Consider the following 20,922-nt stretch of genomic DNA (forward strand, 5'->3'; position numbering starts at 1 on the left):
TTTATTGTGATTTCTCGCGCTTGCACGGGGTTTTATCTAGTATATGAAAACATGAGACTTATATATTATCAAAGAAAACTAAAAAAAAATTATCTGACAAACAGATTTAAACATATACAGCTTGAATGCTAGATAACGGTTGTAAATAAGAAAATATGATAAAATTATAGACCTGCACGTCGTGACTTACTTTTATATTGTGACGTCATATAGTGTGAAGTGCACTGAAGTTTATGTTTGTTTTTTCTTTACTCGGGACACCTTAACCCTGCTATGTTATCGATTGGTGTGATATTAAATTATATGTTTAGAACATGTCAGTTAGCTAATATGGGGCCCTATCCGTTTTATTCAATTCTTGGACATTTTTCTAAAAGGAATCAATTCCGTTTAACCAAAGAAAACACCTATTGGTGAGAACAATTTTCCGGAGAAAGTCACACTGTTATATTAAGTTTCCGTAGTTATTTTTCTGACGGACATATGAAAAGGTATAGACTTTAAAACAAAACTTCCAAGTGTTCACCCTCAGGCCTGATAAAAACATTAAGTGCACAACTGTGGAAGAAACTGCCATTGGAACTTTGAGGGCTTGAAGCACATGGAGCATTCCGCAAGAACCTAAATCACACTTGTTCAAGCGTGAATATGCTCTGTGAATGTAAAATTCAGTGCAATATCAAGGACTCCATGTGTAATATCTTGCAAACTGAACATTGATCCGGTATATGAGTGCAATTACCTATGTGCCAGTTGTATTTTGTTTAGCCAAAGTTAACTACCCTGTCATCTTACAACCATGTTTTATTTAAAGTCTTTCTATTGTTTAATTATTTCCTTTATAGCTCTTGCAGGTCTTTTATTAGTATATTATCATTGATTATTTGCACAAATATTGTACAGCACATAGAAACTATACGTAATTTTGCGCTTTATAAATGAATAAAATAATAATGATAATGATAAAAGAAATAATTTGAAAACGAGAGAATATAATGGTGACAGTTTTTGATAATTTTGTAACTGAAGTGTCTCCTTAACAGAATAAATCAAATATCATCTACAGAAATTAATTACCCGTGACAACGCCTCAAAACAAGTCGGTTCTTGCAGCTAGTGCTTGATGTAATCGGTTACCTTTTACGACTACATGTAATATTTCTTCATAACCATTGCTTAAAATTACGAAATTAATATTTCACTGGTTTGCCCCCGATAATGGCCAATTCCAAAGATGGCCAAGGTCACAAGTACCAGTAGAAAGATCTTGTCACAAGAAATGGTCATGTGCAATATGAAAGCTCTGATATTTACCATTTAAAAGTTATGACCAATGCCAATTTTTTTAAAGTAGGTCAAATGCCAAGGTCAAAAGGTTTAGTACCCACGGAAAGGTCTTGTCACAAGGAATACTCATGTGAAATATCAAAGCTCTAGCACTCACTGTTCAAAAGTTTTTAGCAAGGTTAAAGTTTTCAAATAGTAGGTCAATCTCCAAGGTCACAGAGTAAAAAATGTTGGTACCCACGGAAAGCTCTTGTCACAAGGAATACTCGTGTGAAATATCAAAGCTCTAGCACTTACTGCTCAAAAGTTATTAGCAAGGTTAAAGTTACAGACAGAATGACATTATGACAGACAGGACAAAAGCAATACCCCCCCCCCCCCCCCCCCTCCCTCCTTTAAGGCTAAAATATTGCTTTTTGTCTTGCATTCAGGTCAAAATTGTGGCTGTCAAAATTAAATGAGTTATATAAATTTTTAATGTTTAACATCAAAAATGCAAAATATTTTTTATCAAAATTCGTGAAACAGCCCCTTTAAAGTTGGCCTAAACAGTATTTTATCCATTCAATCACCGATTTTGACTTGAAGTTTGGCTTTGAAGTAATTCAACTCACATCTGTTGCTATGATTTGGGTGTGTGTGTGTGTGTGTTGTGATGGTTTACTGTCTTAACAGTTTACAGTTGTATTTTAGTGGCACCTCTGTTTGGATTATAAATTCACGAAAAACCGACAAAAGTTTAGGGGAGCTGTTTTTGAAAACCTGCTTTATATTTACACGTGCAATTCTTGTGCTTGGAGTAGCTGTCGGGAGCATCGCTGGCATTATACGCTGTGGTTATTTTCTGCTATGGCTCGAATCCACCTCACGCCATACTTTTATTCTTGTCTTAAATGCCTAAAGTCATACTGCAAAATGTTATGGGTCTTCGCTCATCTCAACGGTCACACCGTAAACATATTATAATTAACTGCATATTTTCCATTTGATAATCTAGTTCAAATGCAAATCAATTCTTTATATAAAAAACATTAAAACTAAATTATCTGCCAAACACAGTCAAGTGGAAGTATCCTTGCCGTGCTCAGTTTTATTCAAAGGACGATAATCATTCATTCTGCCTCACTCGACGGAAGCACGTGTGTGGGCGATGAAAAAGGATGACTTTGGGAAAGACTGCTGTTAAAAAATACAAAAGAATCGCTGTATTTGATTTCTGGGGAAAGATTTACATTCTGATCATTTTTGTTTTATGTCTTGTAAAATAAATTGGGAGTTAGGGTTAGTTAGTTAGCCCTAACCCTTCACCCTAACCCGAATTGAATTAGAAGTAACAGAAGGATGGATTTGTGATGATGCTTTATATAAGCAAAATAGACAACATACATACGACTCAATTAGAAAAATAACTTTTTCTCAAGAAAATATCGGCAAGGGTGTATCGATTCCGCCGAAACACGAAGTCGTCCAGCTCAAACTTTCCAGCCTGAAATTAAAGTAATCGTAAATTCTAAAAAAAAACAACAAAAAAACAAACAAGATAGTGGAATTACTAATGCTCTGCTTATTCGTTTAGAAACTTAACTTTTGTATGGAAAATTTCCAGAATGCAAAGTGGATGATTTCACAAAATGCATTTCATAAAGCAACAATAGAATGTTTTCTTCAACAACGGCATGCTACATGACCTACTTGTAACTTACACCATGCAAAACAAATCAAATTTACTTGTAACTTACACCATGCAAAACAAATCAAATTTACTTGTAACTTACACCATGCAACACAAATTAAATTTACTTGTAACTTACACCACGCAACACAAATCAAATTTACTTGTAACTTACACCATGCAAAACAAATCAAATTTACTTGTAACTTACACCATGCAACACAAATTAAATCTACTTGTAACTTACACCATGCAACACAAATTAAATTTACTTGTAACTTACACCATGCAACACAAATCAAATTTACTTGTAACTTACACCATGCAAAACATATCAAATTTACTTGTAACTTACACCATGCAAAACAAATCAAATTTACTTGTAACTTACACCATGCAAAACAAATCAAATTTACTTGTAACTTACCCCATGCAAAACAAATCAAATTTACTTGTAACTTACACCATGCAAAACAAATCAAATTTACTTGTAACTTACACCATGCAACACAAATCAAATTTACTTGTAACTTACACCATGCAACACAAATTAAATCTACTTGTAACTTACACCATGCAACACAAATTAAATCTACTTGTAACTTACACCATGCAACACAGATTAAATTTACTTGTAACTTACACCATGCAACACAAATTAAATCTACTTGTAACTTACACCATGCAACACAGATTAAATCTACTTGTAACTTACACCATGCAACACAGATTAAATCTACTTGTAACTTACACCATGCAACACAAATTAAATCTACTTGAAATTCACACCATGTAATACAAATCAAATTTACTTGTAACTTACACCATGCAACACAGATTAAATCTACTTGTAACTTACACCATGCAACACAAATTAAATCTACTTGTAACTTACACCATGCAACACAAATTAAATCTACTTGTAACTTACACCATGCAACACAAATTAAATCTACTTGAAATTCACACCATGTAACACAAATTAAATCTACTTGTAACTTACACCATGCAACAGAAATCAAATCTACTTGTAACTTACACCATGCAGCGCAAATTAAATTTACTTGCATCTTACACCATGTAACACAAATTAAGTTTACTTGTAACTTACATAATGTAACACAAAATGAATCTCAGCAATACTACTATATACCTATGTGGGAAATATACACCTTTACGTACCACACAAAGGAATGGTGCAGTATTCCCATCTCTTTTTGGGGTCTGTGGTGTAGCACCAGGGCCCCTTCGGTTCCCCTCCATATGGATTTCGACAGTAATTTTCTTGCTCCCCGATGTATCCGTAAGAGTGCTTCTGTGGTGATTGGGAATCCCAGCGCATGCACGTGTATCCATTTATGGTCTTATTGGCGTGACCAAAATAATCTGCCCCTCGGGCGACATTCAAACACTCGCTTGGTGGTGTATCTGCAATAGGAAAAGAAAGGGTTTATATGCATGTATCAAAGCAGATCAGATGGAATATCATATATACATAAATCGGTCTATCTACACGTTGGGCAGACTATTTTCAAATCAATTACTGATTGTAGCAATTGAGAGACAATGGGTATTCTTTTTCTGTAGTATAATTTTGATCAAAGTACTTGTGTGATTCATGGAAGCAAATTAGATTTAGGCAAAGTATATGAGAGATGATTCACATACATTTCATGTATTAGATCACTACAGGTGGAAGTAAATGAGAAACTGTGGCCTGGCACTGAGCGTATGTACATGTCTCAGAAATATTTTACAGAAAACATAGAACCATGAAAGTTGATGCCCCTGCTGAATATAAACAATATTCAATTCCGAAGATAATCAAAATGATAAATGGAAACTAATAATTGAGATTAATAGACTCTTGGTTTCAAACAATACCCACCACACATTGGTATATCACATAGCTCAAATCGCTTCCCTGGGTCAGTGGTGTAGCACCACGGGCCTGATTCTTTATCTGGATTTCTGCAGTAGTTCTCGTGACCAGCCATGGATGTAGTAAACGTGTGACTGTGGGGAGTTGTCTCATTCCAACGTTGACAGGTGCGATTACTAACTGTCAAAGCTATAGTTCCCTTGTATTCCCAACCGTATGCGGAACGTTTACAGTTCTCTGATTTTATTGGAACTACAAATAAAACAAGACAGAAGTATATCTTAACGTCGGTCCATATAGAGCTCGTGTAAAAAATTATTCCCTTCAAAAACCTTATTGATTGATGGTATATTGTTGAACTTTCCACTCAAGAATCTTTCACTCATATGAAGACGCCACAATTGCCGGTGAAGGGCTGTAAAGTTTAGGCCTATGTTCGGCGTTTTCGGCCTTTAAGCAGGGAGGGTTCTTTATTATGCAACTTCTGCTGTGACACAGGGCCTCGGTTTTTATGGCCTTGAATTTTTGTGGTCATATTACATGTATACGCTTTTTTGCGTTTCTTTGTTTTCATAGGCAGTTCGGTGTTCTCGTGAAATGACCACATCAATCTCTACTTCTATTGAACATAGATGTTAACAGCAAACATACAACTTCATTTTATGACATAGTGACTTTATCTTCCCCTTCGTCCACCCATATTTGTGTAGCAATTTTCCATTATCATCTGCATGCGGTGTTTTGTGTCTCTCAACTGATTTGATACTCGGATATATTTTCTGTGTGTCCTCAGGTTTTTTTTAATCGGGGAAGCCTACTGACAAATAAGGTGATGTTATAAGGTTTTTCAAAATTCTCGTTTAAAGCCAGCACCTTGCAAAATGTTTGGTCGTTATAATGATGAAAAGTGAAGATAACGAACAGTGATCAATCTCATAACTCTCACATGGAAACAAAAATGGCGTTAGGCAAACACAGTCCCCTGGACATACCAGGGCTGAGATCAGGTGCTTAAGGAGAGTAAGCTCAACCTGTCGATCTAATTTGCATATACAAGCTATCACTGGGTCAAATACTGTCTGATGTGTTTCATACCAATGTTCTTTATATACTAATTTTGTCTACTGATTACTCCATTGACCTGATCTCGATATAGGGCTTACGGTAGGTGTGACCATTCAATAGGGGATGTTTACTCCTCTTGGGAACCTGATCCTGGTGTGTCCGGTGATCTGTGCGTACCTTACTCTTTATCTGTATTCTTTATAGAAATTATGAGATTGATCACAGTCTGTTGTCTTCCCTTTTACACGCGGGCATCTTTAAGATGCACTCAAGATGCTACGAGTTCAATGAAAAATAATTTTATAATTCAATCTAAAGTTAGGAAATACAATATTCTATTATTCATAATTAAAAGCTCAATTATTTTGTATCTTTAATATTTTTTTAAATATACCAGTTGGTAGAATCTGGGACAACAAGTTACATTGTACATATACATTATGTATATGATGTTACAAGGTGAAGGTCAGTTGATCCGGGTGTGTATTGAATTTGAAGACCAAAACAGAATGTATGCTGTAGGCCTACCAGTGCTTATAGCTTCGACATATCCATTTTCTCGCAGTTTATCTTGGTCTCTGCCCAAGTGGTTTTTGAAAAGGTGACTGGGTGGTTTTTTAAAAGGTCAAGTTCTTGCTCCAACAAAAAAAATTATCCACGCCTTTTTTCTCATACCTTCCTTCAAAAAATTGAAAAATACTCAGTCTAAATCCTTTCTACCGCCAACTAGTACACCCTTACATGGCACAAAACACGCATATGACGTCACACATGATGGTGAGTAAAATAGCGAAAGTAAATGTGCATATCGCAACATTTGAATTTCATCGCTTTCAAACTCGAAAAATACGCAAAATATTTCACTAAAACCCATTTAAAGTAGTTTTGGGCATGAAAAGAATTAATTTTGCTGAAAAAATGAAAAAGTTTAGAAACATGCGATGTGTCCTTTAATGAAATGTACATGGTGACCTTTAGGAGGACCTTTCCAAAGACCACTCTGTAATTCTTTGAATATACACAATGCTATTTTTCAGAAACATTGATAATTTGCACTTGAATATCCATTCAAATCCTAGAAATGATGTTATTTGTGAAGCGGGGTCTGACGTCACCTTTCACCATAGGGACGTCTTCATAATAGGTGAATTTGGTGAACAGTACCTTTTGACCTAAATAAAAACAATAGGAGTGATCCTTTAATCATAGATTCGGTTAGTTTTGCTTCATTGCTTAATCCTTAAACTAAGAGACAGGCAAATGAACCAATTGGACTTGCCTTCGGTAATAGCCCCCTGCTTAACTGAAGCAGGAGAAATTCCAAACATGTCGATTTTTATGATTTAGAATTAACAAATCTTTCTTGAAAATATTGAAGGGATGAGGAACAAGATTACGTGCAAACGCTCGCTTTCCTCGATTGTACAAATCACACGATTCTATAATGATATGAAGAAAGGGAAACGGGTAATATTCCTCAAAACATAATCTATTAATGAAAACTTCTTACCCTCTTCTTCACATCTGTCCCCACGGTATCCCGAGAAACATGAACACGTAAAAGAGTTGCCTTGGTTGGTACATGTTCCTCCATTTAAACAAGGGCTCGAAAAGCAAGGCAGGTTGTCTGATCAAAAAGACAAATTCACATGAATATCATCTATGCAGCAGAAAATTAATCCTTCATTAATTGAAATAGAGTATTAGTGGGGCATCGAGATGTGTAATAGGATCGTTGGGCATTGAGATGTGTGATAGGATTGTGGGGTATTGAGATGTGTAATAGAATTGTTGGGCATTGAGATGTGTAATAGGATTGTGGGGCATTGAGATGTGTAATAGGATTGTGGGGCATTGAGATATGTAATAGGATTGTGGGGCATTGAGATGTGAAACAGGATTATGGGGCATTGAGCTGCGTAATAGGATTGTGGGGCATTGTGATGTGTAAGAGGGTTGTGGGATATTGAGACGTGTAATCGGATTGTCTTACCACAGGACGGGATGTTGCAGCGCTCCCATCGTTTTTGGGGGTCCGTTGTGTAACACCAAGCGCGGTTTTCACCACCCATGTTTCTACAGAAGTTTTCTTGTGCTGAGGTTAGAGGCACTGTTAACATACAGGTAATAGAACGAGCTCTTGGACGAATTCCGCACAAACTTGTAAATTAGGCATATCAAATATTGAATGTTATTTTTACATAGGGAATATTGAAATCATATAACTATAAAGGACTCTTCCTTGATAAAAGATGTATATCAAATGTATATTAGTCAAAAATATAAACACACAATACATCTTACTCATTATCTATGAAAATAAAATACTCTTCTTTTGGGAAGTCACGATGGATGTAATATTTCTGGACTGCTAGTTTAAGTTACAGTGTAAAACCTTAGTGTGCTTATAATTCCCAGCTCTCTCCGTACTTACTGGAATGAGAATGTGGATTCTGTTGGTCCCATCTCTGACAGGAGCGACCGGAAGTCGTAGTGTTGATCTTTCCAAAATAATCGATTCCTTGGGCTAGCAATGCACATTCCCGAGGTTCATCATCTGATAATATGCAAAATAATTTCAAATAAAAGTAAAACATACTTTTGACACCGGCATAATGAATTGAGTGTTTTAGCGTAAACTGTCCCAACGTATTTTATAACGTGTAAGTTGAGTTGAATTACTTTCATTTTTAATTCAAAGATATCACAATATTTTATAGGGTCGCACCTCTTCACATAACAGGCATAGCACCATTACATTTCTTTTGTTACACAAAAACACATGCACCACCAAATCCACCATAGATATATACGTAATAACAAGATTAAACGAAATCTGACATAATCACTACATCCACAATACATATATTAGTGCTGTGGTCATTTCTGAAAAGAGGCTTAAAAACGGGAATAACCCCAACCTAAGGTAGAACAAAATACAACCTATATGATTTGATGCAGAATTTTGTCTAGATTATAGAAATCATTTCCAGAGGTTGTAGTCTGATAAAATATGTTTGACTTAGCTTAAATTTGGATTTTCTGTCACAAAGTCGCAATTTCTTGGGGGGATAGAAAGTACATTGTGTACATTTATGGCCGACTTTCTGCAGGGAATCAAACAAAGTTGGTTCTAAACCATGCAGCCTGATCCATTTGATTGTATCATGTCTTTTATATGCCAATACTGTGCGAGTTTTTTTTTAATAATGAAAGAAATATGGTCTAAAATTGTCAAAATCGTCTGCATTCTTCGTTCCGCGTACCCTCATTTCTTGCATCTGACAGACCCATTCATGAAAGAAGTTGCATATACTACACATCAAAAGTTTTCTCATGTACTCCTCTGTTCTATTGGAGTATGTTTGTGTAGCATAATCTATTGGGCTGTAAAACAGCAAAGTGTTATCCCCCTCCCCAAATTTATGAAACTCCGTAAATTTTATAGATTTGCATAAAATGACAGAAAGGTTATTCTATGGCAATTATATCTAAGCTAAAGTGGTTAATTGTGATATGCACAACTAATATAAATGTGCACAGATTAGGACATGTGAGTTTACATATACATTATGCAATACTTACAGGGTGATGTATAATTAACATGGCACCACGTGGCACTGAATAAGCAGTGATTTTAAACTACGATTTTACAGTTTAGCTGGTCTGATTTTGCATGTTTGTGGATATTTATCAATGTGTGTTCATATTGGGACACAGAGGCGAAACTGAAAGTCAAAACCGTTGCCGATATAACAAAGCCTGTAAATAAGACCAAAGAGAATTGACACAGTGGTCCTCTCTCGCCGATTGCAAGTGCGAGAAGTCAACCCTGAAGACGTACATAGACATGAGCAATACATATATGTAGTATCAAGAGTAAAGGAAATCTGACAGGATCACTAAATCTACAATAGATATCCATACTACAGAAAGCAACAAAGACTGACACAAGAACAGATGCATGATCACCAAACGCACAATAGATGTACAAGGGATGAGCAAAACGTTTTAGATCTACATACTCAATACCAAACTATTTGTTATGACATTCCAAGTCAAAATGAATTAGCTTTTTAAAATGTTTTCTCTTCGATTACATGTAAATGGATAAAACTTGCGGTGTTAAAAGGTCGAGGAGGCCGCACATGGTCCAGATGCAAAATGGTAGAAAATTCTAAATTAAGCTTTTGAAGTCAAATGACTCTAGAGGGACGTATATATATATATATATATATATATATATATATATATATATATATATATAATATATATATATATATATATATATATATATATATATATATATATATATACAATAAATCAATCAAATGGCTACAAATTTCATAAAGCACGTCAAAACATATATGCATCGCTCTGATTTTTTATATTTGCATCATCATGGTCTACATTAGATTATCATTTCAAATAATTCCCACAGTCTTAATTCAAAAGAGAAAAATAGTATATGTTCACAAACGTTTTGGACAACCCTCGTATAAATAAGAGGAATTAAACAAAGCCTTACTGCAGGAGGGCACATCACAGTATTCCCAGCGTGTGGAGTTGTCCTCTGTGAAGCAAAAGGGTTCCTGTTCTTTACCTTTGGGGTTCCGGCAGTAGTTCTCGTGAGCCATGAGACCCTTGTATGTGTGCTGGTGAGGGGATTGAGAATCCCACCTCTGACAAGCCTTCCCTGACTTTGTTCTGCTCACCCTCCCTGCATACTCGTATCCTATCTTAGAACGCCTACATTCCTCGTATTCTGCAAAATATACCCAGTCATTGTATTTCTCCGTGTAGTTTGACATATTCAGTCGGAATACTACCGACTATTAGATTTGTAATCTGCTAAAGGAACATGTGAAGGTAACAAACGGTGATTAATCTTTTAAAAAATCCTATAACAGGTGCAAAATTAACAGAAGGACAAACACGGACCCCATGGACATACAAAATATGGGATTAGGTGCTTAGGAGGAGTAAGCATCCTCTAGAGACCGGTTACACCCACTGTGAGCCCTATAGCTTGCCCATTTACAACAACATAGTGATGAACATAGAAGTATGCATGCTTCGTGTTTATCTCCCGTTATAACTGTAACATCCTTCTCGCATAAAACCTAAACATAACGAGAATCTCATCTACGTATACCATACAATGATCACATATTCAGATACCATACAGTGGTCACGTATTTAGATATCATACAATGATCACGTATTCAGATATCATACAGTGGTCACGTATTCAGATATCATACAGTGATCACGTATTCAGATATTATACAGTGATCACGTATTCAAATACCATACAGTGGTCACGTATTCAGATATCATACAGTGATCACATATTCAGATATCATACAGTGATCACATATTCAGATATCATACAGTGATCACGTATTCAAATACCATACAGTGGTCACGTATTCAGATATCATACAGTGGTCACATATTCAGATATCATACAGTGATCACGTATTCAGATAGCATACAGTGATCACGTATTCAGATATCATACAGTGATCACGTATTCAAATACCATACAGTGGTCACGTATTCAGATATCATACAGTGATCACGTATTCAAATACCATACAGTGGTCATGTATTCAGATATCATACAATGATCACGTATTCAGATACCATACAGTGGTCACGTATTCAGATATCATACAGTGATCACGTATTCAGATACCATACAGTGATCACGTATTCAGATACCATAGAGTGATCACATATTCAGATATCATACAGTGATCACGTATTCAGATATCATACAGTGATCACATATTCAGATATCATACAGTGATCACGTATTCAGATACCATGCAGTGATCACGTATTCAGATACCATACAGTGATCACGTATTCATATACCATACAGTGATCACGTATTCAGATATCATACAGTGGTCACGTATTCAGATATCATACAGTGATCACATATTCAGTTACCATACAGTGGTCACGTATTCAGATATCATACAGTGATCACGTATTCAGATACCATACAGTGGTCACGTATTCAGATACCAAACAGTGATCACGTATTCAGATACCATACAGTGGTCACGTATTCAGATATCATACAATGATGACGTATTCAGATATCATACAGTGGTCACGTTATCAGATACCATACAGTGATCACGTATTTACATATATACCATACAGTGATCAAAACCTCTTACCACATGGAGGGATGTTGCAGAACTCCCATCGTTTTCCAGAGTCCATTGTGTAGCACCAGGGATGATAGTCATTGCCGTTAGTGTAGAGATTACGGCAGTAGTTGGAGTCGTTAACCAGGGCAGCATACCCTGAGTGAGAATGGGGCGTTTGTTCGGCCCACGCCTGACACGCCCTGCCGCTCTTCGTCACGTTAACTTTTCCTTTGTACTCCCCTCCACGGCTTGATTTCAGACATTCGATATTTTCTGTCACTGCAAAGTTATAGAATTATCAAATATTCTCCTTGTTTTATTTTTCAGATTGAGAAATTGTTTACGTAGAGTCTGCTTGGGGGGAGGGGGGGGTCAACCTATGATAGAGCCCGGTAAGTAAACACAATCATTAAATAATTGTTTCTTAGTAACAAATCATCTGACCGAAGAAAGATTAGTATTTTTTCACATCCATTATTCTCCTTGTCTAACTGGGTCCCAAGGCTAGGTTCATGGTACGTTATTACTGTAAGAAGGACCCCATGCAGAGGAATATTAGATTGAAGTATCTACTGAGTAAACACGCTGGAATATTGAGCGATATAGCGGTCATCTGAGGATTAAATGCTAACCAACAAGATGTTTACTCTAACATTCAATCCTGCCTTCAACATGTTACATGTTTTGTTGCAGTATAATGATTGGCAAATGTGGATATCTGCACGTGATTCGATGTGTTTGACGCCTCTATTACTTCCTAACAGCGTATTCTGATACAGTAAGAAAGATTGTGAGTTCTGTGTCACAATTTTGCAAATTAGTTTAGCCATTGATGCAAAACTAAAATCAGCAACATATTTTTTATGCTTTCAAAATTCATCATAATGTCGGTACCAAGTGCCATAAGATTTTGCGTTTGAAGTCTGTAGATCCTGTGGGCTGTGACTGAGTGAATTAAGGCGTTAAGCTGTTAGTATATACACATGTAGGTCGTGTTATTCCTGACAATTTTGACTGGTACGTTATATTTCATTAATTGTAATGCATTTTATCACCTATAAACCTACACAGTAATGACATCGTTACAAGTTTTGTATGTAGGTGACCGTTCGAATGACTGCTTAAATAACAAACTGTATATTCGTGCGTGATGGCCTGATGTACATGTAAATACAAACCATTAGAACACCTTCCGATGTCAAGTACGACATTGTCTAAAGCAATATCACTGCTCCAGTCTTCACCACGAACTGCTTCGAACACGATCTAGGTTAGAATGAAAAAGGAAATCAGATTATATAATGGTAATGAATATTCCACTTACAAAATACAATGTCTTTCCATTATATGCAATTTTATGGATTTGGTTAGAGAATTGAATTAATCAATAAATTTAAGGAGGTATGCTACACCAGAGAAATTTGATGTAGATGAAAAGTGTAGAATATGTACAAAAATATTTTGAATTTGAAAATTTTCAAATTTACTTTATTTTGTCAAAAAATACGGTTTTAGTAGAAGGTAATCTGAAAAAATTTAAAACCCCTGCTGGACTCGAACCTGCGACCTACAGTTCAGCAGTCGGTATTCTAACCTACTGAGCTACTCGGCTAGGTATTTAAATGGAAAAGGAAAAGTCAAATATTGCTGATATCGATTTTGTCATCCATGTTTTTAAAGGAAGTCAGCCATTATGACGATGTAGAGTACTACCTTAAGAACATGTAACGTGGAATATATTCATATACTGCGAAAGCTACGAGGACCTTTTCTAATGAATGAAAATAATTTTTACTCACTAAATAAAACCCCACACAAGTGAGGGAAATCATAATCAAAAAATGTAATATTGCATAGAGGAAGGACTTTTTATGCATGTTTGAATTATTGTGCACATAAACTGAACGAACGATATCTTTAATTCAAGTGAATTTAGGAACATTTTTTGGATAAGTGCGTGCATTAGTTATGTTATATTTATTGATATCATATGCAGTAAATAAAATTTGATCTTTGGGAAGTCACTTGGAGCTCCAAATTTAATGTTACTTATATAACATAAATGATCATATAGATTGTAATTTCTCATGTAAAACATTATGTGGACTTTACCTTGTACCATAAAGGAGAAGGCTTATATACATGTACATAGGCGCTGCCTGCTGCCTAATCCTTATTATGTTATACATAATAAAATACTGTTTAAACAACTGAAAAAAACCCACATAAATGATCTTTCTCCGTATCGAAACGTAAAGATAACTAACAGTGATCAATCTCATAATTAGAAAATGATTTTACGAATGCAGTTGTAATCCGTCATGCCAATAGTTGACCAAAGACAAACTGATCGGTCGTTCATAATTTCAAAATTTTCAAACTCAGTATTGTGAACGTGTTCATAATGATAGTTTTTGTTGTGTGCGACAATTTAAGGGCAAAAATATGAATACACGTGTTTTCTTCTCGTCAAACGCAATAATCGAAAACATAAAGCGCTATATGAATGACAAACAGAAAAACTGCTATATTATAAACAGAAGCCTGGTTTCTTGGACATTGTCAAGAAATGTACAACCTAATTTCAGTAAAATGTTTAACTTTCAAGTTATACGGCGCGAACTTCTTAGAACAGTTCCGTACCATTTGATATCTGACAAATTGGACAGTTTTCGATTTATTATTTACTTTCAAGATCTATATCATCACAAAACATGTTCAACCAAATTAAAAACTTTATTTTGTGTTTATTCATGTGTTTGTACACTGTACATATTAACTTTTAACAAATCATTACAAAATGTCGTAACAGTTAATCTGTAATCACTGAAAAATTTAAAAACATCGAAATTATTAACTGAATATCGTAATCGCGTAAAAAATTATCGTAATTAAAAAAATTAAATTCATTGAGATGTATGTAAGTAATATAATTATAAACCTTCATAAAATGATACATATGGCCCTAGTCAAAACTATTATAATTACGTCAGGCATTATCACTTAGTGCACTGTGGATTCGACCATTAGACTTGTGTGTTTTAATTCATTCCCAAGAACACATATTGTTTAGCAAGCCATAACAATAAAGTTAAACATGAAATATGCAACTAACACTGAACCCCATCACAATTTTATTCACAAGTTCTCAGCTTGCCGGAAAAGCCCGAGAATGTGCATTTGTTGTATGATGTTGCCACGTTCTGGACGCTGCGTTCTGGAATTTACTCTCATTTTTGCTATTTCAGGGCAGTTTATCGAAAACGAAAATAGGTTTTTAAAGAAGTTTACGATATTAACTAATCAAGTAAGATTCTCTCATAGCTTACGGACTTCACCTCACACATGAAACATTATCAAAGGTGCAAACAGTAACTCTGGAGTGTTTTAGAGTTCGTTGGCAAAATTTGTTAATTTATAAGTATACAAATCAGTTATAAAAGAACTGCCACAACTTAACTTTATATAGTATAAAATGAGTTGAAATTTTGTTCAGTTAAAACGCATTTGATGTAATTTGATGAATAGGTCTGAAGAAAACGTGGAATTCATATACCGAGGAGAAATAGTGAAGTAGCAACAAAATGAAAACGGAGGAGCCAACCGCTTTGTGACATCATTCCTAGGATGTCGTATGGCGTGACTTAACTTAGTTTATAAAATATAAGAATTTAATAAAGTCCAATGAACCAATCAAATTACGTTTTACAGTGAAATCAACTGATTTTACATTATAAATGCCAAGTTTCCACTATATATGTCATCATCTAAGGTCCTCATCATCGTCTTACCTTTAATTTGTCCATTTTGTCGATATCAACTTTTGCGAATTTCCACACGCTCCCTTGGTTTCCAGATTCAGACCAGACAATGCTCCGAGAACGATTTTCACCAGAAACAAAGACATTGAGTGAATCCACAGCGTGCCCAAACATATAGTAGTGGAAGGAAAGACACCTCTCCGACGCTACAAAATACAGCATTACCCAGGAGATAAAGATTAGTCTGGCTTTGCCATAGCCAATTAATTACAAGTGAGTGCTAATTCAAAGTTGGGAATGTTGTAAAAACACGAACGAGCTACATTTGATGCATAGATTTACTCCATACTTGTCATCATCCTCATAAAATTCCTTAATATAAAACAAATATCAAACAGTAATTTCAAGTCTAGAATTTTTTCTACGTATATTGTGCATGTTTCCATTTTTCTCTGTGTTTTGTAGCATTTTACATTTTATCATAATTTTCTAAACTTCATATAGCACGATTTTCCATAAGTACTCTATGACAGGTAAATATAACGAACAGTGATCAATCTCATAACTCCTATAAGCAATACAAAATAAAGAGCTGGGCAAACACGGACCCCTGGAGATATCAGAGGTGGGATCAGGTGCCTAGGAGGAGTAAGCATCCCCTGTCGGCCGGTTACATCCGCAGTAAGCCCTATATCCTGATCAACCCTATGTTTTGATCAGGTAAACGGAGTAATCCGTAGTCAAAATCAATGTGCCAAGAACAGCCTAACAATCGGTATGAAACACGTCAGACAGCATTTGACCCAATAATAGGTTGTATTAACAAACTAGATCGTTATAACGACCAGAGAATTTGCGAAACGAGACTGTTGAAACCTCTGTACCATCAACCTGTTTGTCAGTATCAGTCGTCTGTCTCGATTTAAAAACTTATCATACGCAGAGCATGCTCTTGCGTATCGAATCAGTTGAGAGATATAAACACTATATGCAGGTGATACTAGAATATTGCTACATGAATATATTTCTGCTTCGTATAATTTGCTTCTTGTATATTTCTATTTGCAGTGTATGATAATGCATTTGTATCATATCCTATTCTTTGTTTAAATAAAACATAATTCACATTCAAATCAATGTGTATGGTGTCCGAGTTTTATTTGTATTTTTATTTAATAATCTCGGACCCGTTTTCCAAAACAACTTGTGACAAGTCGCAAGTCTTCAATTGTATTGCATAATCATTGTTTTAAATGAATGAATCAAATCTTTTCTAAGACTTAATTTTTAACATTTTTTTACTATTTGCTTTGAGTGAATGATCTTACCAAAAAAAAAACGGGAAAATTCCCATATGTAAAATCGATCGTAAGTTCTTTTGTAAAACGCACCCCAGAATCTGTGTTTACTTTCTTCGTAACAATACGAATGAATAGTGCAACGTTTGAGGTACCATGCCCTAAAACACATTTCAGTCATCCTGAGTGTCTGCGACATTTGCAACTGTACCATGCTTGGTATGACAGATAATATGCAAAGTACGAGTAAAATGATACTGCTATATACATGAACTTAATGTCTCCACAAGTAAAGAGCTGCTTGTCATCAGAGTGTCAATTGGCAGCTCATTTATGTAGAATACCTGGAAACTCCAAGTTCGATACAAGCCATGCTTTTTCTCCCTTGACACGAGGGTCCGACATTTCTGCAAAGACGTAGTTATTTCCCTTGTATGCCTTGTCCGGTCCTGTTCCTTGTGAGCTACTTGTACCCTGGTTTAAAAGTAGTCCATATTAGCAAAAGACGATGAAATATCAGGTAATAATTTTAGTTTAGTGTACACCAGACATTTTTAAAACATACATAACTGCTATCATCAGCTTCAATCTATCAACGACATGTTATGTCTGACACAGGAAGGGAGCAAATGCAACGGACCAGTTCGAGATTCGAACCCGAGCCCCATAAATCTCTAGTCAGGTGTTCTGCCAACTGGGCAAAGAAGGTTCTTTATTGCATATTCTTCTCATATGATGGTATAGCCATACAAATTCTGGTACCGAAGGGCAAAAGTGTTACAGGTCGGTATTACCGAAATGTTATACTAAAAAAAGCTCCAGAAATATTATCATAAATGACGCCCTGTGTCAGGATTTAGGCATGTTCGTCTACTTCATGATAATGTTCCATCACATACATCTGAGCTAGTCAAGCAATTTTGAAGTTGGAGAAGGTTACCGTCTTACCAGACCCACCATGCTCTCCAGATCTAGCCCCATACGACTTTTCCCTTTTTTTTCCAAAACTTAAAAAGTTCTTTTCTGGTCGTTGTTACAAGTCCCGACCAGCCCTTGGCTCAGTTATCAGTCAGTGCCGCAGATGTCTAACTAAATCAGCGTACCGTGACGCATTTCAGAAATAGATTCAGAGATTGAACTTGTGTATTTCAAACCGCGGAGAATACTTTAAGGGGATGCTATGTTCATTTCACTATTTGAATCGAATGCTTTTGAGATTACATCTCGAACAGCCCTCGTACAAGTGATTCACGAGACGTGACGTCACGATGGAAAACTTTTCCGTGATGCCCAGTATATCACGCGTTTAGTAATGACATTGTTCAAATTATCTGTTTGTCATCGTGACTTGTTCAAGCGATAAAACATTCTCACTTTTCCGTATAGCAAACAATGCAAATGCAAAATCACTGAATAAGAACAAAACATTTCGGATATAACATTTAACATTTCACTTGAAACACACATAGTGGACCAGGAACTGGTTCCGAAGTTGTATTTCTTCAGTATCAATTAATTCTTTTATCATCGAAACTTTAATTTATAGATAGAATATCTGCATAAAATTTGTTGGTATATATTGAACAAATTAGATTACTACACACTTCATTCGGTTTATACTTGTACCCATACGAATGTTACAACAAACCTTTTTCTTCTACCAAACATTATATAACGATTTCCCATATGATATCGTTTTACAAACTGCATGAAATTAATTTTTACATAAATTGAGATTAGAAAGTTGAAGAGACTGTGGTATATATAAGTGAGTTACAGTATTGTGTGTAAGTTAGGGTAGTTTGTATGTGGTATATATAAGTGAGTTACAGTACTGTGTATGAGTGAGGGTAGTTTGTATGACTTACTGAGTTTACAGCCCAGTCAAAGTCGTCCCCTTCTTTCGTATTCTCGAGGAAACATTTCTTTTTTTCAAAAGTGCATTCAAAGGTGGCATCATCTAATCAAAATATAGACAAATTAAATACATTAAATCTCTAGATCATTTGAAGCTCATACTGGGTGTACATATATACCCGTACAATTTATGTGAGACGGGAAACTGAAATAAGCATCGCCTTTGGGTATTGGAATTGGCTTCCGGTAGACTTGGAATGTATTTCGAGTTCAAATAAACGACCTTCACGTTTGCCGCATCACAAAAAAAGAGATAATGAAACTTCCCCATGCTTTATCCTGGTTGATATACGGGGGATATAATTAACATAAATTTCCAATATGGTACTATATAACTGGAGGGCTGGTATGCGAAAGTAAGCCGAAACAGTATTAAAGATATAAATGTGGAGAAAATGGCTTACCTGTCATTTTATTGCACAATTCTCCCTCAAATCCAGAAAAACAGGAACACGTAAACTTACAATCCATCTTGCTTTCGTGACACGTGCCATAAACACATGGGTTGTCCTTACATCCTATAGATAGATACAACAGAAAGTTAGTGTTTTCAGATATTTGAAAACCGAAAGTTAATGTTATAATAATCCATCAACAAAAAACACGTCATTGCAAGGTGTTGACGATAGTGATTTCCTTTGGTGTTTGGTTATATATTTACATCACATAATGCAAGGTGGATTGTACACGACATGACATGTGATAAACAGAAGACCACGTGATGTGTGATAACAGTGCCCGACATGGTGTGTAATAAACAGTATGTGATATGCTGTGTGACAAACAGAATACCACGTGATGTGTGATAACAGTGCCCGACATGGTGTGTAATAAACAGTATGTGATATGCTGTGTGACAAACAGAAGATCACGTAATACGAAATAAACAGTGCATGACATGTGTGATGGTCTGTACATGTTCTACTATGAACATTATGCAAATTATTTCAAAGATATTTGCTTATTTAGCAGTTGCGTTTGCTAAGCAATGAGGACCAAGCAGAAGGGTAGCAGAAATTGACGCCCGAATGACTTTAATCATCATTCAGGACAACTATTTCTGTTTAAATAGTATTCCTAGGATTTGTATTAATCTACACCACAACATTTTTATAGTAATTTTGAGAAACGTTTAACACACCTCTTCCGACCGCGTTAAACCGAAGTTTAAAGCCTTTCTCCACAGGTCTGTCTTGTACAAATTTACTGTCGAATGTAAGCGTCATGAAGTTTGGGCTGTCTTTGGACCCCGTCCACTCGTCCCCGATCAGATCTCCACAGCGTCTGTATAGAAATTTTACCAATTAATCATCATAACAAGTACTGTTTTCTCAACTCTACAACAGTAATAAAGGCGTCCGCACTCCCTCCAATCATATCATAGAACTGACACTCATTCATCCACAATGGACAGGTAATAGTGTTTCTCATTCGGTGTATTCATTAATTATGCCATGAAGAAAATAGAAACGCGTTTCATGAAGTATACCAGTCCGAAATGTTACAGTTCATACTTTAATGTCTTTTCAAAAATCAACTTATCTTTATACTAATTAACTTTCTACTTTCATTTCTGTCGGAAATACTAATCGTTAAAATAGATGTACTATATTTATCAAGATTCATGCGCGCATTATGTATACAACTGCAGGGCATTCATGAGGAAATGGTTATCATCATAAGGATATCAAAGGTAAAAACGTTGGAAATGTAAATATATCCAGATGAAACCTCGACCTTGCAGTCTCTCAAACTACTGCATTGAAGCGTGACGGTAACGCTATCTGCGGAAGTGGATACTCGATACAAACAAACAGGGTAAGCTTGTCTTTACTTTTTAAAATAAAAAGTCACTTTGTCAGAAAATTTT

General features: G+C 35.6%; 1 protein-coding gene across 1 annotated transcript in view; it reads right to left on the reverse strand.

The window, feature by feature from the left end:
* Window positions 1–2,629: 2,629 nt before the first annotated feature.
* Window positions 2,630–20,922, reverse strand: part of LOC125659895 (uncharacterized) — a 45,664-nt gene continuing 27,371 nt past the window's right edge. Inside the window, exons 14-27 of the mRNA XM_048891690.2 lie at window positions 20,194–20,336; window positions 19,457–19,570; window positions 19,004–19,095; window positions 17,480–17,609; window positions 15,868–16,043; window positions 13,255–13,342; window positions 12,104–12,355; window positions 10,435–10,671; window positions 8,341–8,463; window positions 7,900–8,016; window positions 7,417–7,533; window positions 4,848–5,093; window positions 4,142–4,387; window positions 2,630–2,773 (exon numbers count right to left, since the gene is read on the reverse strand). Coding sequence (XP_048747647.2) covers window positions 2,760–2,773; window positions 4,142–4,387; window positions 4,848–5,093; window positions 7,417–7,533; window positions 7,900–8,016; window positions 8,341–8,463; window positions 10,435–10,671; window positions 12,104–12,355; window positions 13,255–13,342; window positions 15,868–16,043; window positions 17,480–17,609; window positions 19,004–19,095; window positions 19,457–19,570; window positions 20,194–20,336 — 2,095 coding nt within the window. The 3' untranslated portion in view covers window positions 2,630–2,759. The remainder of the gene's footprint in view (window positions 2,774–4,141; window positions 4,388–4,847; window positions 5,094–7,416; window positions 7,534–7,899; window positions 8,017–8,340; window positions 8,464–10,434; window positions 10,672–12,103; window positions 12,356–13,254; window positions 13,343–15,867; window positions 16,044–17,479; window positions 17,610–19,003; window positions 19,096–19,456; window positions 19,571–20,193; window positions 20,337–20,922) is intronic.

The sequence above is a fragment of the Ostrea edulis genome, chromosome 9, assembly GCF_947568905.1.
Source record: "Ostrea edulis chromosome 9, xbOstEdul1.1, whole genome shotgun sequence".
NCBI classification, from domain to species: domain Eukaryota; kingdom Metazoa; phylum Mollusca; class Bivalvia; order Ostreida; family Ostreidae; genus Ostrea; species Ostrea edulis.